Source organism: Hippopotamus amphibius, chromosome 3, assembly GCF_030028045.1.
Source record: "Hippopotamus amphibius kiboko isolate mHipAmp2 chromosome 3, mHipAmp2.hap2, whole genome shotgun sequence".
Taxonomy (NCBI): Eukaryota; Metazoa; Chordata; class Mammalia; order Artiodactyla; family Hippopotamidae; genus Hippopotamus; species Hippopotamus amphibius.
The window spans coordinates 24,447,872-24,474,373 of NC_080188.1; the positions used below are offsets into that span (position 1 = coordinate 24,447,872).

At 32.6% G+C, this 26,502-nt stretch overlaps 1 protein-coding gene across 1 annotated transcript in view; it reads right to left on the bottom strand.

Annotated features, from left to right (window-relative positions):
- Positions 1-13,113: 13,113 nt before the first annotated feature.
- The window catches only part of GABRG1 (gamma-aminobutyric acid type A receptor subunit gamma1), a 69,319-nt gene continuing 55,930 nt past the window's right edge, over positions 13,114-26,502 (bottom strand). Inside the window, exons 6-9 of the mRNA XM_057727804.1 lie at positions 24,883-25,020; positions 24,603-24,755; positions 21,529-21,740; positions 13,114-13,383 (exon numbers count right to left, since the gene is read on the bottom strand). Of these exons, the coding sequence (XP_057583787.1) occupies positions 13,114-13,383; positions 21,529-21,740; positions 24,603-24,755; positions 24,883-25,020 (773 nt within the window). The remainder of the gene's footprint in view (positions 13,384-21,528; positions 21,741-24,602; positions 24,756-24,882; positions 25,021-26,502) is intronic.

Here is a 26,502-nt window from a genome sequence, read left to right on the forward strand (position 1 = left end):
ACCTTTGAAGGGGTTAAGTAGTTTTCCTAGTGCCATGTGGTCAGTAACTAGTGGATCTGAGCTACGAACTGGACATCTGAATTCAGAGTCACGTTTTCAACGCTACATAAAGCTGCTTCCTATTATAGTCCTGAATCAAAAAGTCATTATTTCAAGAAATCTCCCTTTTATAAACTTTTCCCCTCACGTGAACATCAAGGGCAGATATTAACAATTTTGGAGCATTTGCAAGATGCCAAATGTTTCCATAAATATTGTCTTTATTAAATCATTTGAAATATATGTTAGCCCTAATTTTTAGATTGAAAAAACCCAAGGCTTATAAATTTAAGTAATTTTCCATGGCCACACAGAAGTAAGGGAGGGCTAGGATTTGATTCCAATTCTGCTTAATTTCAAAGCTGAAATTACTCTTTTTTACCACACAACAAATTTTTACCTTTCCTAAGTATAATGGCTATCGCTGATACCACTCATCTATATCTAATCTGCAAAGAAGCTTGTGGAAGTAATTTACCTTTTGTATACCTATTTATCTTCTACAGATAGATATGTAGACATATATTTAATTGTGGTTAAAAAAACAACAGAATTTATCTTAACCTGTACAATTCAGTTGTGTTAACTATATATACATTATTGTGCAACAGCTCTCCAGAAGTTTTTCATTTTGCAAAACTGAAACTCTATATCCTTTGAACAGCTCACAATTTCTCCCTTGTCCAAGCACTTGGAAAGTACCATTTATGTTTCTATGCATTTCACTGCTTTAGATACCTCACAAAGGGGAACCTGCAGTCCAGGTATACCCCACTTTTCAAAAGTTCACTTTACACCACTTCACTTTTATGGAAAGTCCTACATTGGTACCTGATTTTGTTAACTGAAATAAATCCAAAGAGGATTTTTGCTTTTACCAAAAAAAAAAAAAAAAAAAAAAAAGGCAAAAAGTGAAATACCGTTCAGCATTAGTTTTGCAGTAAGCTTTTATAGAGGCAGTACACACCCTGAGCAGCAAGAATGGCAGCAGCAAGCTCCTTCTCCAAGAGCTACACAGCGTCTCAGCATCAATCTGCCATAGCTTTCAATTTTGTGAGCATATGTACTTTATCTCTATTTATTTTGAGCATCTGTTAGCAAGATGTATCCTAAGGTAATTGCTTCTTCAATTTACACGGTTTAGGCTTTTGCATAGCAGGGAAACCTGTATTTGTCTTTTTGTGACTGTCTTATTTCGCTCAGTATATTGTCCCAAGTTTTATCCATGTTGTAGTATGTGACCAAATTTTCTTCTGTTTAAAACCTGAATAATATTCCTTTGTATGTATATACTACACTTTCTTTAATCAATCATCAGTTGACAGCTATTGGGTTGCTTGCAGCTTTTGACTATTGCAAATAATGCTGTAATGAACATGGGTGGGCAAATATCCCTTTGAGATCCTGCTTTCAATTCTTTTGGATGTATATAGGATTGCTGAATTGTAGAAGTAATTTTAATCAATAAAATGATTTAAAACATGAAATCTGTAGATTCCATTTGGAGGTTGCCCTTTTCTTCCCCCTTTATCCCTGCAGTGTCATGCTAGGATGATTAACATTCAGCCTTTGACTTCCCAGGTACATAGATTAACATAAAGAATCTTGTTTCTCCAATTCATCAGACACATAGAAATTTTTTGTTTTTAATCCCATTCTGAACATGCATCTTCTATTGACTTTATTCTGCAACACCATTGACAAATATTACTATTTGTACTACTACTTTAGGACTTAGGCTGAGTATGTGGAATCTGTATACATAGAGAGGCAATTTGTAGAGGAATATAGAGAACAGGCTCTCAGGCTGGCATGCCAGGGTTTAATCACAGTTGTACTACTCACTTTCTCTGTGTCCTTGGGCAAGTATCTTAAACACTCTGTGCTTCTGCTTCCCTTCTTGTAAATTACAGATAAAGTAGTAGCTGCTTCTTAGAGATGTTGTGAGAATTAAGCTAGTTATTATGAATAAAGTTCTTAGGATAATGCCAAGTATAACATTATGTACTGGCTAAAATTACTTTTTCTCATTTTCATATTATATTTTGTAGCGTACTCTTTTTTTCTTATTCCCAGAAGCCATTCGCTCTCACAATTCCTCATAGAAAAACATGGCTCATAGTCACTATACTTGGTTCAATATGTCCCCTGCAATTTCCTGTATTACAGTTATTTGTCAAAGGTGGTTAAATGAGAATTGAACTATGGTGTGCTTGTGTATCACAGATGTTCAATTGCAGACCAGTTAATACCATCGATACATTTTAAAGTTTCACCCTCATGTGCAATTGAACTTTTGTAAATAGTTCTGGGTACATAGTGAAAACTTAGCATGTACTATTACACTTTAGTATATAATAATTATTGAAGTCAGAAACTATATCATATTCATTGTCTTAATCCCAACAAAAAAGGTAGAGCTAGAAAGACCTGGATCTTGTCTTTCTTGGCCCTGCTTCTCTTCCTCCACTCAAACTGTCAAGGAAAAGAATGTGTAAAATAGAGACAAAGGAAAAGAAAACTACTTATACTAACTGGAATTTTGGTAACAAATATCAATTTTTAAAAATCTGTAAATTAGCCCCTTGCTCATAGAACAAACATATACGTAAAAATTACTGCACCAATGTGCCAAAAATAATACCTGACTGTAGCAGAGAAAATAGAACTGGAAAGACAGAAAAGCTTATTTGATGCATAAGTCAAGATTGCCAAGGCGTCCTGGTCCAGCCATGGCTACTGACTGTGTAGTGAGAGGCACAGAGCTCAGAGTTGCCAGGGGCTGCCTCTAGTTCTGGTTTTCCAGGCAGAAAGTAATTATGTGACCATAAAGTTCATTAACTGTAATCAATTATGAATCTCTCAGTAGTGTCCTCAAATATTTTTCTGGGTGTTTTCCATTTTCCCCTCCAAATGTCTCCAGTCTTCTCTTCTCTGCTCTGTGTCCTAGAAAACTGACCTATATGGATTAAATCAAATGCTCCTTGCTTTCTGGCTTCCAGTTAGGGTTTACCAATGAGGAGCACTAGCACAAGATCAGAGGGAAGAAGGGAAATGATGTCACTGAGGTATTTATCCCACATGATCCTCCAGCAGGGTTGCTTCAAGTTGCCAGTGACCTTCAAATGAAGGTCACAACACCTGTCAAATGTCCTTTGACCACAGTTATTTCTTTCATGCTCCCTGCAACTATTCCCTCCCGTCTGATCCTTTGGCACCAGCTCTTCCTTCTGGAATTAGTTACCTAACTCTTTTCCATACTTTTATAAAGTCTGCTTTTGTTAAACCCTCCTCTAGTTACACAATTCAACTGTGCCATCATTCTCTTTCTAGGACCTTCACTGAAAAACACATTAAAATACTTTGCCTTCCTTAGTCATCCTTGAGAAGACAAAGTCCAGGAAGGTAAGAGGGATTATGCATGCAGTACAAATGGCTCTAATTATTTTATAATGTGCCTTAAAATCCAGATTTTATATTATAAACACAGAATTTATAAGCAAAAGACTTGAACTTGATATGTGTCATGTTGTCTGGGTCACTCAAACTCATGGTTTCCACGTTGCCTGTGGCATAGGCTTTGCTATTCATCAGCTGAGATCATTAATTCAAAAATGTGTAATAAAACAATATGCTAATATTATGTATATTAACAAAAAGTCAGGTTTTCACAATTTTAAATTTAATTATGAGAGTAATCTTTTAAAAAGACAAGCCATAATGAAGAATGGAAATTTTAACACAATAGTTTAAAGGTTAAAGGCTGAAAAAGTTAAAAATTAAAAATCTAAATCTTAGTATGAACATAAATAATTTTTAGTAGTGTACTTGAATCAGTATTCAGAGATTTGATTTATGGTAAATGTTGAATGTACAAGTATCATTACTAAAGTTACCTATTATATAGTATTATCTTACAGATGCTTCCCTATTTCATTCAGAGTATAAAGTTTTTAATGAACTAATTTTTGTGACTATTTGAAATGTAAATTTTAATTATTGAAGTGCACATTCTGAAATGCAGAGAGAAAAGCACATGCGTAATGTGCAAAGTGAATTAAATATTTATTCCAACAAAATTACTCAGAAAAAGCTGTTTGGATTTTAATACTGTCAAAAATGTTAAAAGCAAGATAGTATACTGACACAAACAATTTTAATGAGGAAACATACTTCATTCTGTCTCAAGGAGGAAAATATTAAAATTATTTTAGTGGTTGCTTTTATCACTTTTCTTTTACTTAAAGCATCTGTGTCAATTTTAGTCGTAACAGCAATCTTCTCTTTGGATTTATCTACTTCAAAACACATTGAAATAATTATGAAGAATGAATTTTCATTAATAAAACAGATTCACAATAGTTTTTTTAAAACAGATTTAAGAAAAGAGAACATAGCTTTGATTAATGTCTCGTTGAGAGGTGTTAAGACTATCAAGTACAGTGGAGAGCAATTAACTGTATTATTTTTTTAAAAATTAAGAAAATGCATTTTAAAAAATGTGATGCCTTTTAAAAAGGCACAGAAAGTTATTCCAAAACAGGAGCTGGCAAACTTTTTCTGTAAAGTGCCGGAAGGTAAATATTTAGGCTTTACGGGCCACTTGATTTCTTTTGTACCTACTCAACTCTGCCGATACAGTGCAAAAGCAGCCACAGACAATATGTAAATGAAGGGGTATGGCCGTGAGCTAATAATTACTGATGTGGCGATAGTGTGCCCCTGCCTTTTCTAAAAAGTAAATACAGGCATAGCTCATTTTATTGTGATTTGCTTTATTGTGCTTTGCAGATACAGTGTTTTTTTACAACTTTAAGGTTTGTGGCAACCCTGGGTTGAACAAGTCTATTGGTGCCATTTTTTCCAACAGCATTTGCTCATTTCCTGTTTCTGTGTCCCATTTTGTTATTTTCCTCAATATTTTGAAACTTTTCATTATTTTTATATTTGTTATGGTAATTTGTGATCAGTGATCTTTGATGTTACATGTTACCATGATAATTATTTGTGGGCGCCACAAACCATGCCCATATAAGACAACAAACTTGATTGTTGACATGACAGCAAAGAATGTAGAATATTGCATAAACTTAGTTGATAAGGTAGAGGCAGGGTTGTAGAGGATTAAGTCCAATTTTGAAAGAAGGTTTACTGTGGGTAAAATGCACTCCCCACTACACAGATATAATTCTTGAAGAATCAATCGATGTGGAGAACTTTGTTTTTTGTCTTACTTTAAGAAATTGCCAAGCCACCCAACCTTTAGCAACCACTCCCCAGATTAGTCAGCAGCCACTAACATCTAGGCAAGACTCTCCACCAGCAAAAAAGATTATGACTTGCCAAAGGTTCAGAAGATGGTTCGCATTTTTCAGCCATATTTTAAAATTAAGGTATGTACTTTTTTTAGAAATAAAACTACTGTACACTTAATAGACTACAGTACAGTGTAAACGTAACTTCAGTATTACTGGGAAACCAAAATTTGTGTGGCTTGCTTTATTGCGATATTCACTTTATTGCAGTGGTGTAGAACGGAACCCGCAGTATCTCTGACATATGCCTGTTACTCTGTATTTGTTTGATTAGATAGTAGGAGTAATTTTTCAGGACACTTTTAGTACCTGTTTAAAATGCTTCTGATGAACCTCATGGCAGGGCAGGAATAAAGACGCAGATGTCCAGAAGGGGCTCAAGGATATGGGTGGGAAGGGGAGGCTGGGACATAGAGGGTAGCATTGACATATACACACTACCAAATGTAAAATAGGTGGCTAGTGTGAAGCTGCTGCACAGCACAGGGAGATCAGCTCGGTGCTTTATGATGACCTAGAGGAGAGGGATAGGGAGAGTGGGAGGAAGGCCAAAGAGGGAGGGGATATGGGGATATATGTATACATATAGCTGATTCACTTTGTTGTACAGCAGAAGCTAACAAAACACTGTAAAGCAATTATACTCCAATAAAGATGTACAAAAAAAATAAATAAAAATAAAATGTTTCAGCTGACATTGGACACAACAAGTAAAGATATAACAAAGATTATGTTCTTAGTGAATAATATACTGTTTCTGTGCTTCAAACAGAATAGAGATTGTTGTTTTTTAAGTCTAAACACCTCTTTTGTGAAGGAAACTTGTTCTAGTGTTGGAATACAAACAATCACATCATCAGAGTAGTTCTTTGTAACTGAAAGAGAAGCATCTGTACAGCTGGAGGTACCTATATTTAATTTCAGATTACTGGTATATGAGCTTGCGAATGTATTTAATATACTGAGCTGGAGTTTTTCCATCTGTTATACAGAGCTCTTTACTTTGAAGATTATTAAAATATAATGCCCTTAAAGTTCCAGACACAAGGCAGGTGCTCAAGAAACACAAACACCTCCTTCATCTTATTCAGTTTCTTATAGAAGGAAGACTCGCAACTTTCCTTTTTTATTTTTTTTAAAGTTCTGTATTTTAGTGGCAGAGAATTTTCCTTCACTAAACTTTCCTCAAATGAAATAATACATTCTCATAACACAGGGTATTTGGAATGGCCTAGATATTAATCCTAGTGAATATATATTGTTCTCATTGATTCACCTGGGGAATATTACCTGTCAGTTCCAATTAGGATGAAATCACAGATTGTTAGAATAATCCAGAAATTCATAGTCTTTGCAGTGAAAATCATGCACAAATGTTAACTATTCTTCCCTAATCTTTTAATTCATCTAGTTTAATTCATTTTCAGAACTCTGTATCAAAGAAAAACTCTTATTTTCTTAATTGGAAAAAAAATGTGAAATAACATTGATCAGAAATTAACTTCAATGCTAAAATCATGATTACATACTCTAAAACAGAAAAGGGACATATCTGTATGAAAACTATAAAAAAGACACATTTTAAGAGAACATAACTTTTTATTTCATAACAAGTTACTGAATTTATTTTGCACTTAGAATCATTAAAGGACAGAATACTTTGATAAATTGAGATATCTTTGCCACATGCTCACAAAATGCTCCCTAAAATGATGAGGCAGAAGCTGACAACAGAAACCATTGCAATCACAAGCCATAAAACTTTATTATACAAAGTGACTAGATACACTTTATGGACACAAATAACTGTTATTAAAGTTTATCAAGATTCAGATATTTCCATTTAGGTCAGCTATATCTTAAAAATCCTTTAATTAGCTCTTTTCAGCTTAACTGCATTACAGTTATCACAGACTCCTCTTAACTATTCACAGACTCAAAGATTCCAGGTACATTTCATTGTTCAACAAAAAATTAATTTATTTTGAGACAAATATTTCAGAAACTTTTTGAGAATCAGAAGTCAACTTCCTGGATTTGTCTGGTCACACAGCAGCCTATTTCTATTCACAGTTCTCCTCCCTTCCTCTCTTTGTCCAAATACATTATTTTTTTTCTAAGTTAGAAAGAAAGAAGAGAAAGTTATTTGAAGAGAAAGCCCCTTTACAAAATAATAGTAATCTGGACAGATTTTACTTCAGGAGATTATTTTCTGTCATCCCTAATATGTGAAAAACATAGATCCGTAGGAAAAATAAGCATTTGATTAAAATGTTAAAAGTAACATCAAACAAGATTGTAATACAACCAGAATGTCCTTGTAGGGTTTTAGTATCCATTTACATCCAAATACTTACTATGCAATACAAGATCCTCTCTCTTCTTACACACAGCATGTCACTCTATTAATGTTGCCTGTTAATCACAGCTTCACGTTTGCCATTTTTCCTTTTTTATTCAGGATTTATGTTTCCCCCTTCTCCATTGAACTTCTCTCAATCACCTGTATACTGACCTTCATTCTCTCTCACTTCACGTATTATAGTAGCTTCCTAACTGGCTTTTCTTACTCCAAACATCACACACAAATAAGATGAAACCCTTGTGATATTGATAATGGTACCTCTGTACTTACCTGTCTTTGTGAACTCTTCAAGAATTTATATCACCCAGCCCTCTGAATTTGGATTCTTGCCTCTCTACCACAGGGCTAGACCTATCTTTCTAGCCTCATCTTTGCCTGTCCCTATATGAATCTTAACCTTCAATTAACATGGAAATTTATTTGTGCCCATGCTTCTGTTTCTTTATTCAACTGGAAAATGTATTCTCTGTTAAACTCACCTATTGACATATTGAATGCTCAAGCTCCTATCTCTAAGCACATATTCTCCAAGAAACTTTCCCACAGTTATGCTCCCTCCCTTAAATTGTATAACTCATCTTTTGATTATATTATAATCTCTTCTTCAAGAGTTTATTTTTATATTCCCTATTGGTATCTAAATCAGTACTTTATATATAGGTAGTGCTACATAAATATTTGAATTAGGTTGTTTCATTTCCAAAATGCAAACAGAAAAGACAGAACTGACCTTACACTGATTAGAGCAATGTTGTCAATAGTGTCTGGAAACTCCATTTGGAATGTTTTGATAGAGGCTTGCTAATGGTTTCTGTCACTTTACAGTTCTCTGTCAAGGGCTCTATAGCAGTAAAAAACAATGATGACAAATAGAAACACAATACCAAGATTGTCTGGATTTCATTTGGTGTGACATTGAGGAGTTAAATAAATTTGATGATATAGAGAAAAACAGCTTGGTCAGAAATTATTTTCAAAATGTTTTTGGTGGGATAAACGCCAAATCATTAAATGTCAATGCAATCACTTCAACTCCAGTGCTAAGATCAATGAAATAATTGTGAATGTCATATCTTGCTACAGGAAATTTTGCAAGAGTGAAAATAGGCACTGGTATAAAACTTTGATAATTTTATACATGTATTTATTCATTTATTATGTGTTTATTCAATTACTAGTTATTAATTTAAATTTTAAACTCAAACAAATCATCCTATCTAAATCTCTTGCATAATGAAAGTACAAGATGCACTTCTTCACAATACCTGGTCTTGGAATACAATCTCACATCTTACAACTATGGACTTTTGTTGTGAGAGTACTGTCACTTTTTGTTGGTGAATCATTGGAAAGAATGCAGCCCTCAATATAGGCCTTACTCTTAAACTGAAATATAGTATATTTCATGATTAAATATTGAGGTCAGAATATGGAAATACACTAAAGAGGAAAAAAAAAACCTGGGGATTTTTGTACATTTACCCACCTTTGCTGTACTTTAATCTAAAGTTAATGTTTTAAAAACTCCTTAATGAAATGTGTATCTTTAAAATAAAACATAGCCAATGAAATGTCTAATTTCTACTCACATTAGCACTTTTTATTTAGTTTGACTTACTCTTAAATTTTGCCTGTTCCCTATTAATTTTCAGGTAATCTCAGTTCTTTTTCCTTTTTTTATTCTCAGAAACTATTTGGCATTTTAGGAATTGATTTTAATTGAGCCTATCTATGCAATTCAAGAATAGATAAAATATTATCACGTAATTGTAAATTCTAGAGAATAAAATCATGCTAGTCACAATTTCCCTTCTTGATACTTCCAGATCCTGGTCACATAGAGGATGGTTCTATGTGAATTAACACTTTTCCAAATTGTTCTAAATCCTTCTGCTCAAATTATCTTTCCCCTCATGTATATGTACTTTTTTGGTCTATGTTAGTGTTAAAAACATTTAAAGCATCAGGAAACACAAGTACCAGTGAATCAAATAAAGTCAAGATATAACCCAGCTGGAAAAAGAGGAAGAATTCTTTTTTTCAGACACATGTTTTTAAATCAGGAAGGGTGAGTCCTCCAAATTTTTTTCCTTTTCAAAAAATTTTAAAAAAATTTATGGTAGGTTCTTGATGGTTATATATTTTAAATATAGCAAAGTGTATATAACAATCCTAACTCCCAATCTATCCCTTCCCCTCACCCTTCCCCCTTGTAACCATGAATTCATTCTCTAAATCTGTGAATCAGTTTCTGTTTTATAAATAAGTTTGTTTGTATCATTTTTTTTAGATTGCGCATAAAGCCATGTCATATGATATTTGTCTTTCTCTGTTTGACTTACTTCACTTAGTATGACAATCTTAGAGCAGAAATAAATGTCAAAGAGGCCAAGAAAACAATACAAAAGATTAATGAAACTAAAAGCTGGTTCTTTGAAAAGATAAACAAAATTGATAAATCTTTAGCAAGACTCATCAAGAAAAAAAGGAGAGGGCTCAAATCAATAAAATTAGAAATGAAAAAGGAGAAGTTACAATGGACACCACAGAAATACAAAGGATCATAACAAACTAGTACAAGCAATTATATGCCAATAAAATGGACAATCTGGAAGAAATAGACAAATTTTTAGAAAAGCACAATCTCCCAAGGTTGAACCAGGAAGGAACAGAAAACATGAACAGACCAATCAAAAGTACTGAAATGGAAACTATGATTAAAAAACTCCCGACAAATAAAAGTCCAGGACCAGATGGCTTCACATGCAAATTCTATCAAATATTTAGAGAAGAGTTAATAGTTTCCTTCTAAAAATATTCCAAAAAAAAAAAATTGCAGAGGAAGGAATACTCCCAAACTCATTCTGTGAGGCCACCATCACCCTGATACCAAAACCAAAGATACCACAAAAAAAGAAAATTACAGGTCAATATCACTGATGAACATAGACACAAAAATCCTCAATAAAATACTAGCAATCTGAATCCAAAGAAGAGGATTTTTTAAAAATTATTTCTCAAGATGATAAAACTAATACTTGAGAGAAGAGAGAAACAGGGATTAGACTGCATTCCCTTTGAAAGTAAGCTCTAGTTGACTTCTTGTAAACATACTCTAACTATATTTTTATCTTTTCATTCTCATTTTTAGAAATAATAAGATTTGTACACACTTCCCTTTCTGATCAACATGTTTAAACAGAACTGCTCAAAATAGCACTGGCTTTGAAAACAACACACTTGTTTTGATGGTATATACAATGAATGTATATAGAAAAACATCTGTCATAGTTTTATCATATCATATTTTATTTCCACTTGTAAATACTGTCAACACTTAAAGCCAAGTTAATAGAACACCAGTGAGAAAAATCAAAGCTATTTATATTAAGCACTTTTAAGAATTTTAAAATATGATCATGCTCAGACTTGAAAGAATCCTAAAATTAAAATTGCCCCATGATAATGCGCAGGCTATAGCTTAAACATGGAAATAGACATAATATATTTTAGTGAAATGATTTATTCTTTGTTGGTACTTCATTTATCTTTAAATGAATATTTACCTTAAGAATACCCATCAATACTCAATGTTAAAAAGTGAATACATGAGCACTTCGTAAGTGAATATATACATGGCCAAAGTTTAATTTGGCTCTCCATTCAAAAAAAGCAGTGTCGGTGGATATTTGGGCAATATCATCTAATTCATGCTTACTTTTTTCCCAAGATTTATAAGCAAACTGAAAAAATTCAGATGTAGTTGCTGGGTACACAATGAAACATATTTAGATTAAAAAAGAAACCTATATATTCTAAAAACATAAATATAATCATGCCAAAGCATATTCATGTATTCACTAATCACGTGGTGTCAAGTGCACAGGTGATAGCTTCCTCCACACACCGTAAGATAGGCCTGATTATAAAAGTATTCATCCGGAAAGTTGCTCTTGATAATGGAAACAATTTTTAAAGGCTATCTTCAAGAGCACTCTGGTGATTTCCAGATAATTAAGTGATGGTGAATGAATAGGGAGTTCTTATAAACAGTTGATACACCAAACTAGTTACAGGAATATAATAATTAAGGCCTAGATTTAACTCACTTCTTAACAAAACAGACATTTTGGAAACTGTTAACCAACAGGCTTTAAACTATAGTAAGAGTATTTTTGTTCTCGTTTCTCAGAATTGAGAGAGCTGCACACACTCATGAACTCCATCTTTAACAGAATTTTTGTGCCTGTTCACATTTTCTAAAAAAGAGAATATCATTACAATTTATAATAAAATCGTAAAGCTGACCAGGTCCAAATTTAGGAACTGGGAAACGCGATATACAACATAGGCCTAAAACTGTGTTGCCAGAATATTTCTGGTCTGAAAAACGTTAATAGTGTGCATTTAAGACCATATCCTCAATATGAAACTTGAAAGTCAATTTGCTAGATAATTCTTTAGCCACAATGAGTAAATTCAAGCCCTGTTCCTCAATATTTTTTTGTTAACTTAAGGAATGTAACACCTTTGTGGAGGGGTAAGAAAAAAATCAGTTCCTTCTACATTTAATTTCAGGGTTGGTAGATCTAAACAATTCATTAATCTCTTTGTTTTTCATAAATGCAATGAGGCAGAGAATAAAATGGTTAAATGTAATATTCTTCATTTTTTTTTTACCTTGTATTTAAAAGAAATGACTTTGATGGTTTTCTTCCTAGTTTGTAAATCACCAAGCTAAATATATAACTGGAGTTCTATATAAAGTTTCATCAGGAAATGAACTGGGTTAAAAATAAGGTAAAAACTGGCCTTTTTTTCTTTATATAATAAAAATTTAAAAATAAATTAATTTCTTTTGGGGAGTAAAGCATCTTAGGAATCAATCCAATGAAATCATGGTTTTATGTTTTCAACTAGCTCTATTCCAAACAGAGCATACAAATAAAAAGAAAAAAAAATCAAATTAACAATATTTTCTTGGCAAAAAAAATTACATAAATATTAGGCATTAGATTAGGCTACCACTACAAATGATAGATTATGTTTAAATAAAATATGTATTAAAATTATTCCATCATTAAAATATGAATCACAGAACTTATAAATTCAAAATCCTAATAGGATATATGTAAAATAAAGAAAATTAAAGTACAAATATATAATACTTGTTAATATACTGATTTTTGCAACTAATCCACTTTACATAAATTTAAGTACGTTAATCTGAAAGATGCTACTTTACCTATGAAAGCTGTAAAATACTTAAAAAGCTATTCATATTTTAACCATTGGTTTCTCTGCATTTTAAATTTAAACTTCATATGATCAAAGGACAGTGGATTATACTGGATTTAATCAGACTTCTTATGAGTTTTGCTTAGTAAGTAGAATTTATAAATAAAGATAACCAACCCAATAAACCAGATTGAATAGCGCAAAAGCTGTTGGGAAGAATATTCGAGAATATGAATCAATTTTGGCAATGCGTATGTGTATCCTCCCTTCCCTCCAGGATCCTGTTCTGCAGTCTTCAAAGCAACAGAAGAAGCTGGCACAATCTTTGCCCTCCAAACACTGGTACCCATAATCATCTTCTCCTTGTGGCAGAGAAAGGCTATTCATTGGAATCAGAGTAGATCCAGGATGGAGTCCAGAGGACACCTGAGTAAAATAATAAATGAGTTTTGATAAAAAAGTAGCATAAAAAAACCAATCTGTCTCCTCAAGACAACCTATAAGAGACTGATATGCAACAAAAATAATCTTATTTTCCAAAAATCAAACAAATATTCAGTCCTAACATGCTTTTAGATTACAATTTATAGCACACAAAAGTATTATTTTACATTCGAAAGATTTTGGAGGAAAAAAGAACACTCAAAAATGAAATGTATTTTATACCTTTTGAAAGTTGATCTACTAAATTACTGTTAACCATGAATCTAATTCTAACATGAGAATGAACTATATTTTTCTATGATATTTTACAGTGAAACATTTACAATGCTATAAACATCTGTTCACTTTCTGGGGTTACATTCTGCCCTGTATTTATTTCAGTAATAATGAGAACAAATAGTAAAGGTGACATTTTGCTAAAGCAGAAAACTTTGAGGAGCTGTGAATGAATAAAAAAGATATGAGGTGTGGAGTTGTGGATAAGCACAAGGCATCATATTTGGGAGAAAACATGTGCAGCAGTTAAAAATTCAGGTTGGGCGACAACTGGTATTCAAAACTCTGCTCATTCTACCAAAAATTCTGGTCTTTCCAGCTATCACCATAGTTGGAACTGTGTTAGTACCTAATTTTTGTGATGGTTGCAATGAATAAATTTCATAACATGTAAAATGACCAGTGCTTCATCTTGCCCAGTAATAATAGTTATTATTTTTACCAAGATTAATTGGGATACATATCAAATTAACTCTTGATGATACCAGGTTCTGAATAATACTTAAACAAGAAAATTTTTTTTTAAATATATATAAAAAAAATCAAGCATGTCCAGGATACTGTGGAATATTAAAGCCATCAGTTTGGAACAATCACTTTGTAGCAATCACTTTGGAGTCAGGATATTGTGGAATATTAAAGCAATCACTTAGGCTGAAATTCCAGCTCTGCCCAGTAGTCCTGCAACTTTGGACAGGAAATGTGTGTCTGTGTCTTTTGCTGTACCAAAGCCATAATAACAATATATAGACCCGTTTGATGATTAAATGAGATGATATACATAAAACACCAAGCAAAATATTAGAAACATAGCAAGTATTCCATTGCCAATTGGTAATACTGTTGTAATTGTCATTGCTACTGTTGATTCCTGGAGAGGATATATCAAAATTGGCTATAAAATATGTGGTAAAACAGGCAATAATAACAATGACAAAAACTTGGACTTCATCAAAAATGTTACTGGAAAGAAATACATTAATGAATGCTTGAATAAAATGGCAAGTAAAATATGAGTGACGATTGCCATTTTAGTAACTCTTCATCCCTCAGGACTTCCACATATTTCAGGGTTATTTTAAAATGTGAATCTCACAATTTATTATAATCAGTGGTTTTATTATGTAAACACTGAATTCAATGCTAAGATTATAACAATTGTTTTATTCTGATTTTAAATTCTAATGAAAATGTTTATAAAATTTTTTCATCCTAAATTTTGAAATAAATAAATCTCAAACCCATGAAAATTAAACATTGTATGAGAAAGATTTAGAAAATTAGCACAAAAAAGTGATAATTAAAAAAAACCTGGACCTGTATTCAAACGCATGTTATTTCTAAAAAGAAACATAGACTCTGAACCACTAAATATTAAACATTCAGTAGATGCAAAGAGAAGCAAATAATCAGATTTAGTGATATTTTTAAAAGGTAAATCCATCACACAAGACATAATATCCACATTAGAAACAAAATGTGCAGCCTGAAAATAATAAGCAAGGCCCTAAACACAAATAAATTTATGACTCCACTTGCCTAGATGTATCATGAAAAACAAAGGCAGTATATTATTAAATCCTAAATTTTAGTGGAGCACTAAACTCACATACAAAAATGAATTGATATTCATTTTCTTGTCACTTAATACTTAAATAGCATATGTTCCAATGTTAATCAGAGTGAAAAGTGGTTAAAATACAAGTTTGTTAGTCTGCAATTTCAAGGTTATATGGCATAAAACACATTCCATATATTACTTAGAACTGCCATAAATGGAAAGATGGTGTGTTTCTTGGAAGATATCAACTGTGCATGAGAGAGATGATTAGGCATTAAAGTGCACAAAATGGAGAAAAATTGCAACTGGTTCATTTAAAACAAGGACCAATCCCTGGTGGTCAAAGTCATGGAGAGCTCTATTGAAGTGACAACTTTCGATTGACAATTTTCTAGTTTCCTGCTGCCTCCCCCAAAATGCCACTAATTCATAAATTGAAAGAAACTACACTTCACTGAATGATGAATGTGACTAGGAATGAATTTTATATGCGCTAAGAAAAATAGTCAAAGAGCTGACACAGTATCGGTAAAATAAAATATTTTTGACACATAGATTTGTGACCTTGGAAACCACTGAAAAATTACTTGGAAGAATATAAATATTATATATCTCATTTATCTGAAGTACAACAGCATAACCCACCTTATAATGTCTCAAATAAAGATCTTGCTGACCCCCAAAATAGCAAACATTGAAACAATAAAAGATCGATTTAAATGATATAAAAAGAAACAACACAATTGAATAGAATTTTCTTTTACTTCAAATGACGTAGTTTTGAGAATATACCATTTTTTTGTTATCTCAAAAAGTCACTAAAAATAGTTGAACTTAACATTTTAAGAAATCAATCCCATTCTCACTATTAAAGATACATATGTGTCTTGTTATATATTAAATACTCTTACTTATAGATTAATCATATAGTTAAATATAGTTAAATATATTTTAAGCACCAAGACCGATAATATAACTACTATTTAGATCATCTACTAATACTGTGAATAATATTAAGTATTAGCAACATGACTAGCAAACATTATTAGGTCATGTTATTGATTTTATGAAATATTAACTAATATCACTAGTATTAATTTCTCATTCAAAAAGTTACATATGAGAATGTCAAACTAAACACAGATTTTCTCCACTCCACTTTCACAAAGTCCCAGCTAATTATCAGTCAGAATTTCAAAAATTACAAAATTTACATCAATGTTAAAAATAGATGAGGTGCGGGGGTTGGGGTGGGATGAATTGGGAGATTGGGATTGCCATATATACATTACTAATAAGAAAAAAATATCAAATTGTACACTTTAAATATATGCAGGTTATTGTATGTCGATTATATCTCAATAAAATTTCTTAAAAAGTAGATGAGGTGGATTTTGGTGATTCTGGCTTGTCAGTCTTGGTACTCCAAGAATTAGAAGTTAATGGAAATAATTATCAAAGGAAAGTAAACAATAGAAAGTTAAAAAAAACAAAAACAAAAACACTAATTCTAAGGGTTGGGACCAAGGCTGTGGAGCAGAGAATTGTATTGTCATTTATACCTTTATATATTGTTTGATTTGTTCATTTGTTTCAACCATGCACAGGTAACCTTCTTACTGTATTTCACATTTCACCAATATCAAATAATCCTTCCTGGGGGCTTTGCTAAATACCATTAAAGGAAAGAAGATTTATAATTTGTGAAACTGTGTATTGATTCAGCTTTACATTATTTTTTGTGTTCTGAAAGATAGAAGAATGTTTATTTCCTATGGGTTGGGTATTGTGGGCAAAAACAAACAAACAAACAAAAAACAAAAAACAAAACCTTCCACACTTTATTTCCACTGTGATACCCTAGTTCCACTCTCAGTAATATCAATATATTACTTCTTGAACTATTTCAATAATCTTTGGTTATCTTGCTTCTTTTACCATTCAACTATATATTCCATGCTACTTATAATTATCTTTCAGAAACATAAAAACAAATATGCCATCTTGCTTAAAAACATGCATGGCTTTTCAGTGCCAACAGTGCAAAATATAAATTTTTTGGCATGGTATTGGAGACTTTCCACATCTCAGCAATAAACCACTTTTCTATCCTCAACTTGGGTTATTTTCTTTCCTAAGATTCCTATTTTCTAAACCAGTACTGTCCAATAGAAATTTCTGCACTGCTAGAATGTGTTCTGTATCAGTGTTGTCCAATGTGGTAGCACTAGTTACATGTAGCTATCGACCACTTGAAATGTGACACATTACTAAGAAACTGAATTTTAAATTTTGGTTGATTTTAATTAATTTAAATCAACCTAGCCATATGGTTAGCAGCCATTGTATTAGATGAACAGCCTAAGAAATATATCAATCTTCTTTTTTTCTCATATATATGCCTCAACTTGGCTTACGTGGTTCCATCTCTCTTAAATATTATTGATAATTTGTTTTCCTGAAAACTGCAACTTATTCTTCAAAGAACTACTTCAATGATGTCATGCTTTCTTTGTAATTTTCTCTATCAAATTCCCTTTGGAAGAGTTATGTTACATACATTTTGAATAAATTATCTACAATAAAATGAAAGAAAGCCACCCATTGCACTGTTGGCTCACAATGACAAGGCCTCTTCTCAACACTATGTACTTGTTAGTGTTTCACAGACCATATTCTATGATGTCTCAAGATTTCCTCTGTGCATAGTACAGGCCACTTAGTTCGGACTTTGGGGTACCTATCTCTATTTCAATAAGAACGTCTCTAAATATTCTTCACTTATATCTGTCATAGAAACTATTTTGCTGCTGAAAAGATATTTGAAACCAGTCATCTGATCGCTACTTCCTTATAGTGTCTTTGTCTACTTTTGATTTTTATATTGGACTGTTATTTGTAGTGTACATTACTATCTTACATTTACAATTCAAACATATTTTTCCATAACTAGATTTAAAGATCCCTGAAAGCAGAGAACACATTCTGTCATTATTATCTTCATGGTACCTTGTCCACGGTTGGTGAAATAAACTTTCATCATTTAACACTGTAACCAATTGAGAGATTACAAATAAGTAAGTCCTACCTCAAATGGATATATCAGGCTCCTGATGTAGACATAACATGGTTTTCTGAGATTTTTTTTATCATCAATGGTCTGAATATTTGTGTTTCTCTATGAACTACTCTTTAGTTGGCTGGTTTATTACTATTGCTTTTCTGAGATCTTTGCCTGTTTCGTAAAGGATCTTGATTCTATACTTCAACATAATTAACTTACTAGATTTTCTTGAAAATAAGTATTGATACAAACATACTTGAATCATATTCTTAATGAGTAGAAATAAAAACCCAATAAAATATATTGGATAGTAATATGGACCAAGTCAAAATGTCGCTGGCATTCACAATAAAAAATAAAAAAGAAAGAAAGAAATATGGACATAAGAGAAGGACAGAGGAAGAGAGAAATAATGGAAAGAAGGAAGAAAGGAAGGAGGGAGGGAGAGAGGGAGGTAGAGAGAGAGGGAAAAAGAGAGCAAAAAAAGAGAAAGAGAGTAAAGGTCCAATATATCATGTGGAGAGTCAGGTAGAAAGTATCTTTATTAATTTATATTTTTCTTAGAGGGGTCTTGAAGCTAAAAATCTACTGTGTTAAAATATCATCTCTTTCTAAGTAAAATAAACGGGAGTTTTCTGGGATTCTCAGCTAAGCAGTCAAAGAGATATCAAGAAAGGGATTTTAGTTTTAATAACAGATATGTCGACATTTCAGTGACTCTAAGCAAGATCTTTGGTCCTGGCCTAGTGCCATAAATATTTGGTGAAGAAAAGGGAAATGCTGGATTTTAAATTACTCAGAATTTTGAGCCTATAAAATAAAGTGGGGAGCTGGAAGGACAGAGAGACAGAGAGAAAGGAAGGTAAACTCACAAACAATTGAAACAGGTGTGAAGGCAAGATGCTGCAAGATTTCTGGGTCTAGGCTTGTATTTGATTCCCCTGGCTTGAACAGAAGAAAAACACAGATTCTGCAAAGCCCTTAAATAGAACGTTTTGAGACAGCAGCAAGCAGAGCGATCTGTTCTTCATAAAAGTGTGTTCTGATTTACCTGATTAGCAAGACCATATGGCTGAACACTGAACTAGGCAGGGAGTCAAAGTTGATTACTGATCCATTTTTTCACTCAAACTGTCATTTAGTATTGAAAGAACTCATGAAGCACATAACTGAACAGAAGAAAATACTATAGAATTTTATTTTGGATGGCTCTAAATAAAGTATTTTTCTTACCTAGGTAGTCAATTACATGTCATTTTAACTTTTGATATTTGCAATTTACTGCTTCAAAAATCTCATTTATTTTTTAATTCCTTAATTTTTCATCTTTAGTATTTTGCTTCTTGGGCTTGGTGCTAAATTTTAGATACTCAACATATAGTTTTTTTTTCTTAAGTAACTATTCTAGAACAGTGCCTAGAAATGGGTGTTGTTAATTAATATATGATGAATGAATGATTAAATGAACATCATAATTTTAAAGTTTGCACTCCAGTGTTTCAACTTCCTGAGTAAATGATACATCTGTTAATGTGGTTGAGAGCACATGATCTGGAGTCAAACTGATTATCTGTAGTCCTACAGTAGCCACTTACTGGTTGAGTAGCCTTAGATAATATTAGTACCTATATTACATATCCTTAGAATGAAATTCTAGAATCCATGTGAGATTGTACATTGTCTGGCTTATAATGTTAATTATTTTTATTCTAAATGTTTTCATTCACAATTTCCAAAACTAAAATTTTCAAGGTAGTAATCAAGCATAGCTGTAGATGAGTAAATGATGAAATGAAAAATCCAGAGTGGATGGTTGGCTTGGATTAAAGGAAGTTAGTAGAAAACCTGTGCTTTTCTTTACCTAAAAATATAGCAAATGGATATTAAAGTTGAAATCATTGCTCCTGATGCTTTGTCCATTCCGAGGCCATAATAAATCCTGCGGATAAGCTAAAATCATGTCAAGTTGAGGGGGTCACAGGCTAATTCTACCATGTAAGTTCTGAAATGTGTACCACCAACAATGTGTTCTCCTTCCTTGTGATATTGGGGGAATCTGGAAGCACATACACAAGATATTTGGTCCTTGGTGCATAACATAAAAATAAAATATAATTTAAAAGTATGGCAAAGTTTTATAAAGAAACTAATAAAAAATGGGGGAAGGGAGAAAAAGCATTGAATCCTAGAACTTACACATTTAGGACATAACATGAAAAATCCCATGCCTCATTGTGCACATGCTATGGTAGGTTTACAAGCTTGCCACTCATGCAGAATTGTTTTATATATTTCTCAAGTATATTGGTATTTTGGAACAAATTTTGAAAACATTTACTGGAATTAACAATGAAGTGTCTTTTTTGTTAATATTGAAGAAAAAGATTTTACTTTTCTGAGTCATATGAGAACAGGCAACATAAAGCAAGGATTACAAGCTTGACCTCTGGCACCAAAAAAGACCTGGGTTTGAGTCTTGGATCTTTCACTTCCTAAGGTTGTCCTTGTGCACATTACTGAACTTGTATTTATAAGGTGCCTATGAGCATAAATGAAACCATGCATATAAAATACTTAGAGGAGTTCCCAGAACACTCAGTAAGTGTTAGATATCACTTTAAGGTTGTTATATTTGCCATTATATAAAGAAATTACAGTTAATCATCCAATACTTACGTATTATAGAATCAGTAGAATTAATTCTAATTTATCAACTTGATGTGATATAAGTTAAGGTGCATATATGCTTAGGAAGGGGGAGTAAGAGAGTACAAATGTACAAAAGCCAAACATATCTTTTCTATGACATAGAAAGCTATGTCTTTCAAACACAGCTGAATACTAACATTAAAAAGGGATCTTTATCTTTAAAAGTTAAGTTAATTTTGTGGGGCACTCATGTTATAAATCCAAATCCTATCACAAAAATAGATTCAAAGAGAAAGTTTAAATACTATTTTAGGTACAAAGAATTTACTACTTGTGGAAAGTTTCACAGCATAATAACTCTTTACAAAGGTGATCCAAAATTCTTTTCTAGGGAAAAATATAAGTATACTTTTGCTGGTGGGAAATGTTAGGTACTCCAGTTTCATCTTAATATTTCTTTATCTTTTGTTAGGGTACCTCTAGCATCCATAACACTCTAAAAAGGATAACATGAAAACTCAAAAGAGTATCTCTAACACTAAGTTGTTTATAAAATAGAGATTTTTTTTTAACATACCGAGGCCTTATTTTTTAGCTTCCTTTCTCTAGTAGTCTTAACTTTCTTGTTGCTGGTAAAATAATGCAAGGTGCCATACTCCATCAAAGCTGCAAAAACAAAAATGAAACAAACAGAAACAAAGAGATCCATCGCAGTCACATAAGAAACCTTAGGTAAGGACTTCCTGGCAATCGTACTCAGAGTTGTCATAGTCAGAACTGTAGTGATACCTGTGGAGGAAGGGAAGAAAAATAGATGGTGAAAAATAACTTAGATCCTTTTTATTCTTCCATCTGATTTGGCAATATTGTGAGCAGAAATAAACAACCGAAACAAAATAATATAATTATGTGTGATTTACAGGAAAAAAAAATTTGGTAACCATAGTTACATTGTATTCAATGTTTTCTTTGTGTCTGTGTGAGTTTTAATCATCTAAATTCTCTGGATTGCAAGTAGTTGACTCCCCGTACCTATCCTCCCCTTTCCATAATAATAGATCACCCAGTTTTTTAGCTGGCCTGTGCCTGCTTGAAAGTACAAAATTATTTGCCAGCTTCTTTTAGCTATGTGTGGCCACAGGCTGAGATCTAGCTAAGAAGTAAGTCAAAGGTGTAAACAAGGACCAAAAGATGTCCTTAGAAAGATAGGAAACGCCTTTCTTTCCCTCTTCCTCATTGCTTTCTGCTAGAATACACTGGTAAGAGTATCAGAAGCCATTTTAGACCTCCACCCAATTTAATTCACAGTGATTTGAGGGTTCCTGCCACACACAGTTAAAAGTAATCCAAACTACTATGGCATATTTTTATAACTTGAATTAAACCCATTTTTTCATCTCAGTAAAGAATACAGGCAAAATGATATCAAGGGAATACTTTAAAAGAACAGAGTAAACCTTCATATTTTGAAAAAGTCAACACATAAAATTAGGATATGCCCTGGGGCCTCAGCCCTGTGTAGGGATCTTTGGGGGTGTCTATTTCTCTTTATTCATGGCCTTCTTGTGGTTCTCACCACTGCTAATTTTAGGCCCCCTAACTCACAGCTGCACATGCTATGTCTTTTCTTATCTGAACTGCCTTAATTCTCATTCTTTGTCTCATGAAATAAGGCACCATTAGTGGAATTGTTTTCTCTCCAAAAAGTACTAAATATAATGCCAAATGAATCTTAATTTGGCCAATTATTTGTAGAGTGGCAACATCTGGGTTGAAAAAAAAATAGAAAGTGCCACTTTGGTATGGTGAAGGCAATAGCCACCTCTTTCCCTCATGTCTACATTGAAACATGCCTTAATAATAATTCCTTTCACATGCTCAACATTTTATTTTTATCATCACTTAGGATTGAAAAAAATTAAAGGTGATACACATATGATGAATTGGAAGCCATGGAGGCAAATTAGATTCAAATTCTGATGTTCCCACCTTTTAACAATGTGACCTCAGGGAAGTTTCTTAACTCCTCTGTGTACATTACCTGTACACTCCACTAAAACATAAATGTTTTATGTTTTAACATGAGCATTAGCACTTTACAACATTTGGTTCACTGTTAACACTGCAGCACTTAGAATGCTGCCTATTTCACATAAAGCATTCGATAAATGTTTGTTAAAATGCAATGTTGAATAAATGGGCTCAGAAAATTGTCCTTCAGTGATGTATGTATGCATGTATATAAGTATGCTTTAAAAAAATCTTTGATCCTTCAACTACATAGGACCCACAGTTGTAAGAGATATTCTTTATGTTAGATCTGGCTATGGCTTATGTTAATGGTAACATTAAAAATATGAGTCCATGTAAGAACACAATTCCACAGATGGTTATTCTCTTTCATGACACTATGGCATAGGCTTTTGGCTTCATATAAACCTAAAGGTAGAAATAATCCATCCAAATTCTCTTTGGGAAAAAAATATGAGAATAATATTTAAAAAAAGAATACAATATTTGTTACACTCAGAGTAGCATACCAAAAAAAAAACTAAAGTAATTTATTTACCTTGGAACATAAAATAATTTGAAAGAATTGTAGGAAACAAAACAGATATTGGTGCATTCTGTCCCCTAGCTATATCTACAGCTCTATTTAGATTCCCAAGGAGTTGCATTTCCAAGTATAGAACTAGGTACTTCTGGTTTTATCTTGCTACTTTTATGTGATTTGCATTTTACTATATTTACTAAATGGAGTTATTCACCAGCTACCATAGAAACCACATGAAAATCTCTTTATTATTGAAAATGGAAACTGCCCCAACCTTCTTTGTTTTTTTCTTTATGTTTTTAAAACACAGTTATGAGTAGTGAGATTCATGTCTTATACTGATGTTGCAAATTAATCAATCAACAATTTATCTTTGTATATCAATACATGAATTTAGGCTATCATTTTCTTTTAAACAAATGTACAGTAATTTGACACATTTTCTTACGACTTTGATTATTGCAACAGGTTGCCAAGAAAGAAAGGAAAAGTCTATTTCATCAAGTATGAATTACAAATTACCCTTTTAATCAATGTTATTGTATAAGCAACTCTCAAAAATGTTCACAGACTAATTACATAGTCTATAGATCACAGAAGCCCAGAAATTTCTTGTTCCTTTCAGAGACCTGCCCTTTGGAATGCTGACTATTCATTAGCACCATTGTAAGAGCAGGAGATTTCAAAACCTTCTAAACACACACCATTCAATAAATACTGGCTCTTAGTGATTCGGCTAAAAAATAAATAAAATCTTGATAAAAAGTGATTGAAAATATTGATCACATTTAAGATTCAGGGATTATGTCTGATTTTCATGGATTAATTCTTGCTTAGTTTTTATACTTCCCTTGACCTCTATTAAAAACATTTCTGAGATTTGAAGTTCTGTAAAGCTTGAATTCTGTAAAGTTCTGTTATTCTGTTTCCTACTTGTTTTTCATATATTTATTTCAATATCATATCACACTAGAGTATCTGTCCATTTTTGCCTGATTGTAGAGGAATATTTTTAATACATTAAATTATAAACGTTTATCACATTAAAATGTTATTAAAAGTCATATGACACTACAGTATACTATTACATGTCATACCCAGTGATGTTCTTGCAGGCACTGCATCTTTATTGATCCAAAAAGACACCCAAGACAGAACAACTGTCAGAATACATGGAATGTAGGTCTGAATAGTGAAATATCCCATTCGTCTGCTCAGGTCAAAAAAAATTGTCATGATAATGTAGTCCCCTGGAAGAAAAAAAATATGCTTCATTTTGGCTATAAAGTACATGTAAATATAGGATTCCAAGCCATAGATTTAAATACAAATGCCACTCGATGCTAGCATTAGTCACTGATTTGTGTTTCTTCTTACCAGAGATTGTGTGAGAGATTTCTGTTGTGTTCCGTAACCCTACAAATGCAAACTGATATAATCTCCAGTATTTAGGATCAGCCACTTCTACAGACGGCTTTTTCCACTTATACTCAATTTCATTTTTAGGGTATCCATCTAGATAAAAGTTAAAATAAAAAATATATATATTAGCAGATCCAAATCTGTTACTGTTGCAATACCAAAATTATCCAAAGACAAATTCTTTGAAATTCTTCCTTATTTTTATTGTATGTCAAAAATACTGCATACAACTTATGAGTATAGCTTAAAGAAAAATCATAATGATTAAATAATGATAATCCTTGTTAACTCCATTTAAATCAGGAAATAAAATCTTGCTAGCATTCGGGAAAAACCACGTGTCCACTCCAATACAGTATTTCCCCTCCCAACCAGAGGTAACCACTAATTTGATTTCTGTGATAATCCTCGCCTTGTTTTTTGGTTATAGAATTTTTTGATAGGCAATTTGGAAAACTATAGCTTAGTTTAGATTCTTTTTGAACTCTGCTTGGTTGTTCCCATACTGGATGCATTATTTTATGTCTTACTTCTTTTAATATCATATTTGTAATAGTCATTTGTGCTGTTTTATGTAGCTGTAGTAAATTTGTCCTATCGTAAAGATGTGCTAAAATGTATTTATCCATTCTACTGTGTCCGTACTTGTAATCTTTCCTGTTGGCTATTGCTAACACTGCTGTTCGTAATGCTATTATACAGGTCTCACAAAACACATATATGCAAAAGTTTCTCTGGTATATATACCTAGGTATGGAAAAGCTGGGTTGTGGATTATGTATATTTCCCACTTTATGAGACACGGTCAATCTTTTTTTCTGTCTCAGCAGCCAGAGTGAGAATACATGTGGATCCATATTCTCAATAAAGTTCATGTGGAAAGTCTTCTTTATTTTCACTGCAGAGTGTTTTTTATTTCACTTTTTCCTGATTAGGAATAAAACCTAGAAAAATTTTCATGTGTTTATTAGATTCTTGGGTTTCTTCTTTGGATAACTGCTTGTTCTATTGCCCATTATTTTATTGGGTTTTCTTTTTTGTCTTTCTTTTTGTTTGAATTCTTATATATATTCTGGATACTAGACCTCTGTTAGTTATTTGTGTTGAAAATGCCTTTGCCTTCCCTGCAGCTGTCTAGAATGCAAGTGCATTCTTTTAAAAAAGATATGCTTTTGTTTCTGCTACATGTCCTGGAAATCCACAAGGGTTTTCTAAACCAAGTAAGAGAAACTTGGGAAAATCCATGTGGGGTGTGGGCCTGTGATTAAATCCTCTCAAAGGAGTGAATTCACCCTGGTATGCTGATTTGCAGAGGCAACTTTCCTTTTAGACCTTAGTAGTTGTATGTGCATGTGTGTGTGTATGGGGGGCGGGGGGCACTTCTTCATGTTACCCTAAGTGTCCAGCCTTTTGTAACCCCGCTGTAAGTAGCGATCATGTTTTATTACATTTCCAGTCCACAAGGCTGTCAGATTCAAAGCTCAAATTTACCTGTTTTTGCCGAATGTGCTCAGGGTACAAACTTCCCCCCTTTTGGGCTTCAACTTTTAATGTGAAATTTGTGGCTGAAAATTC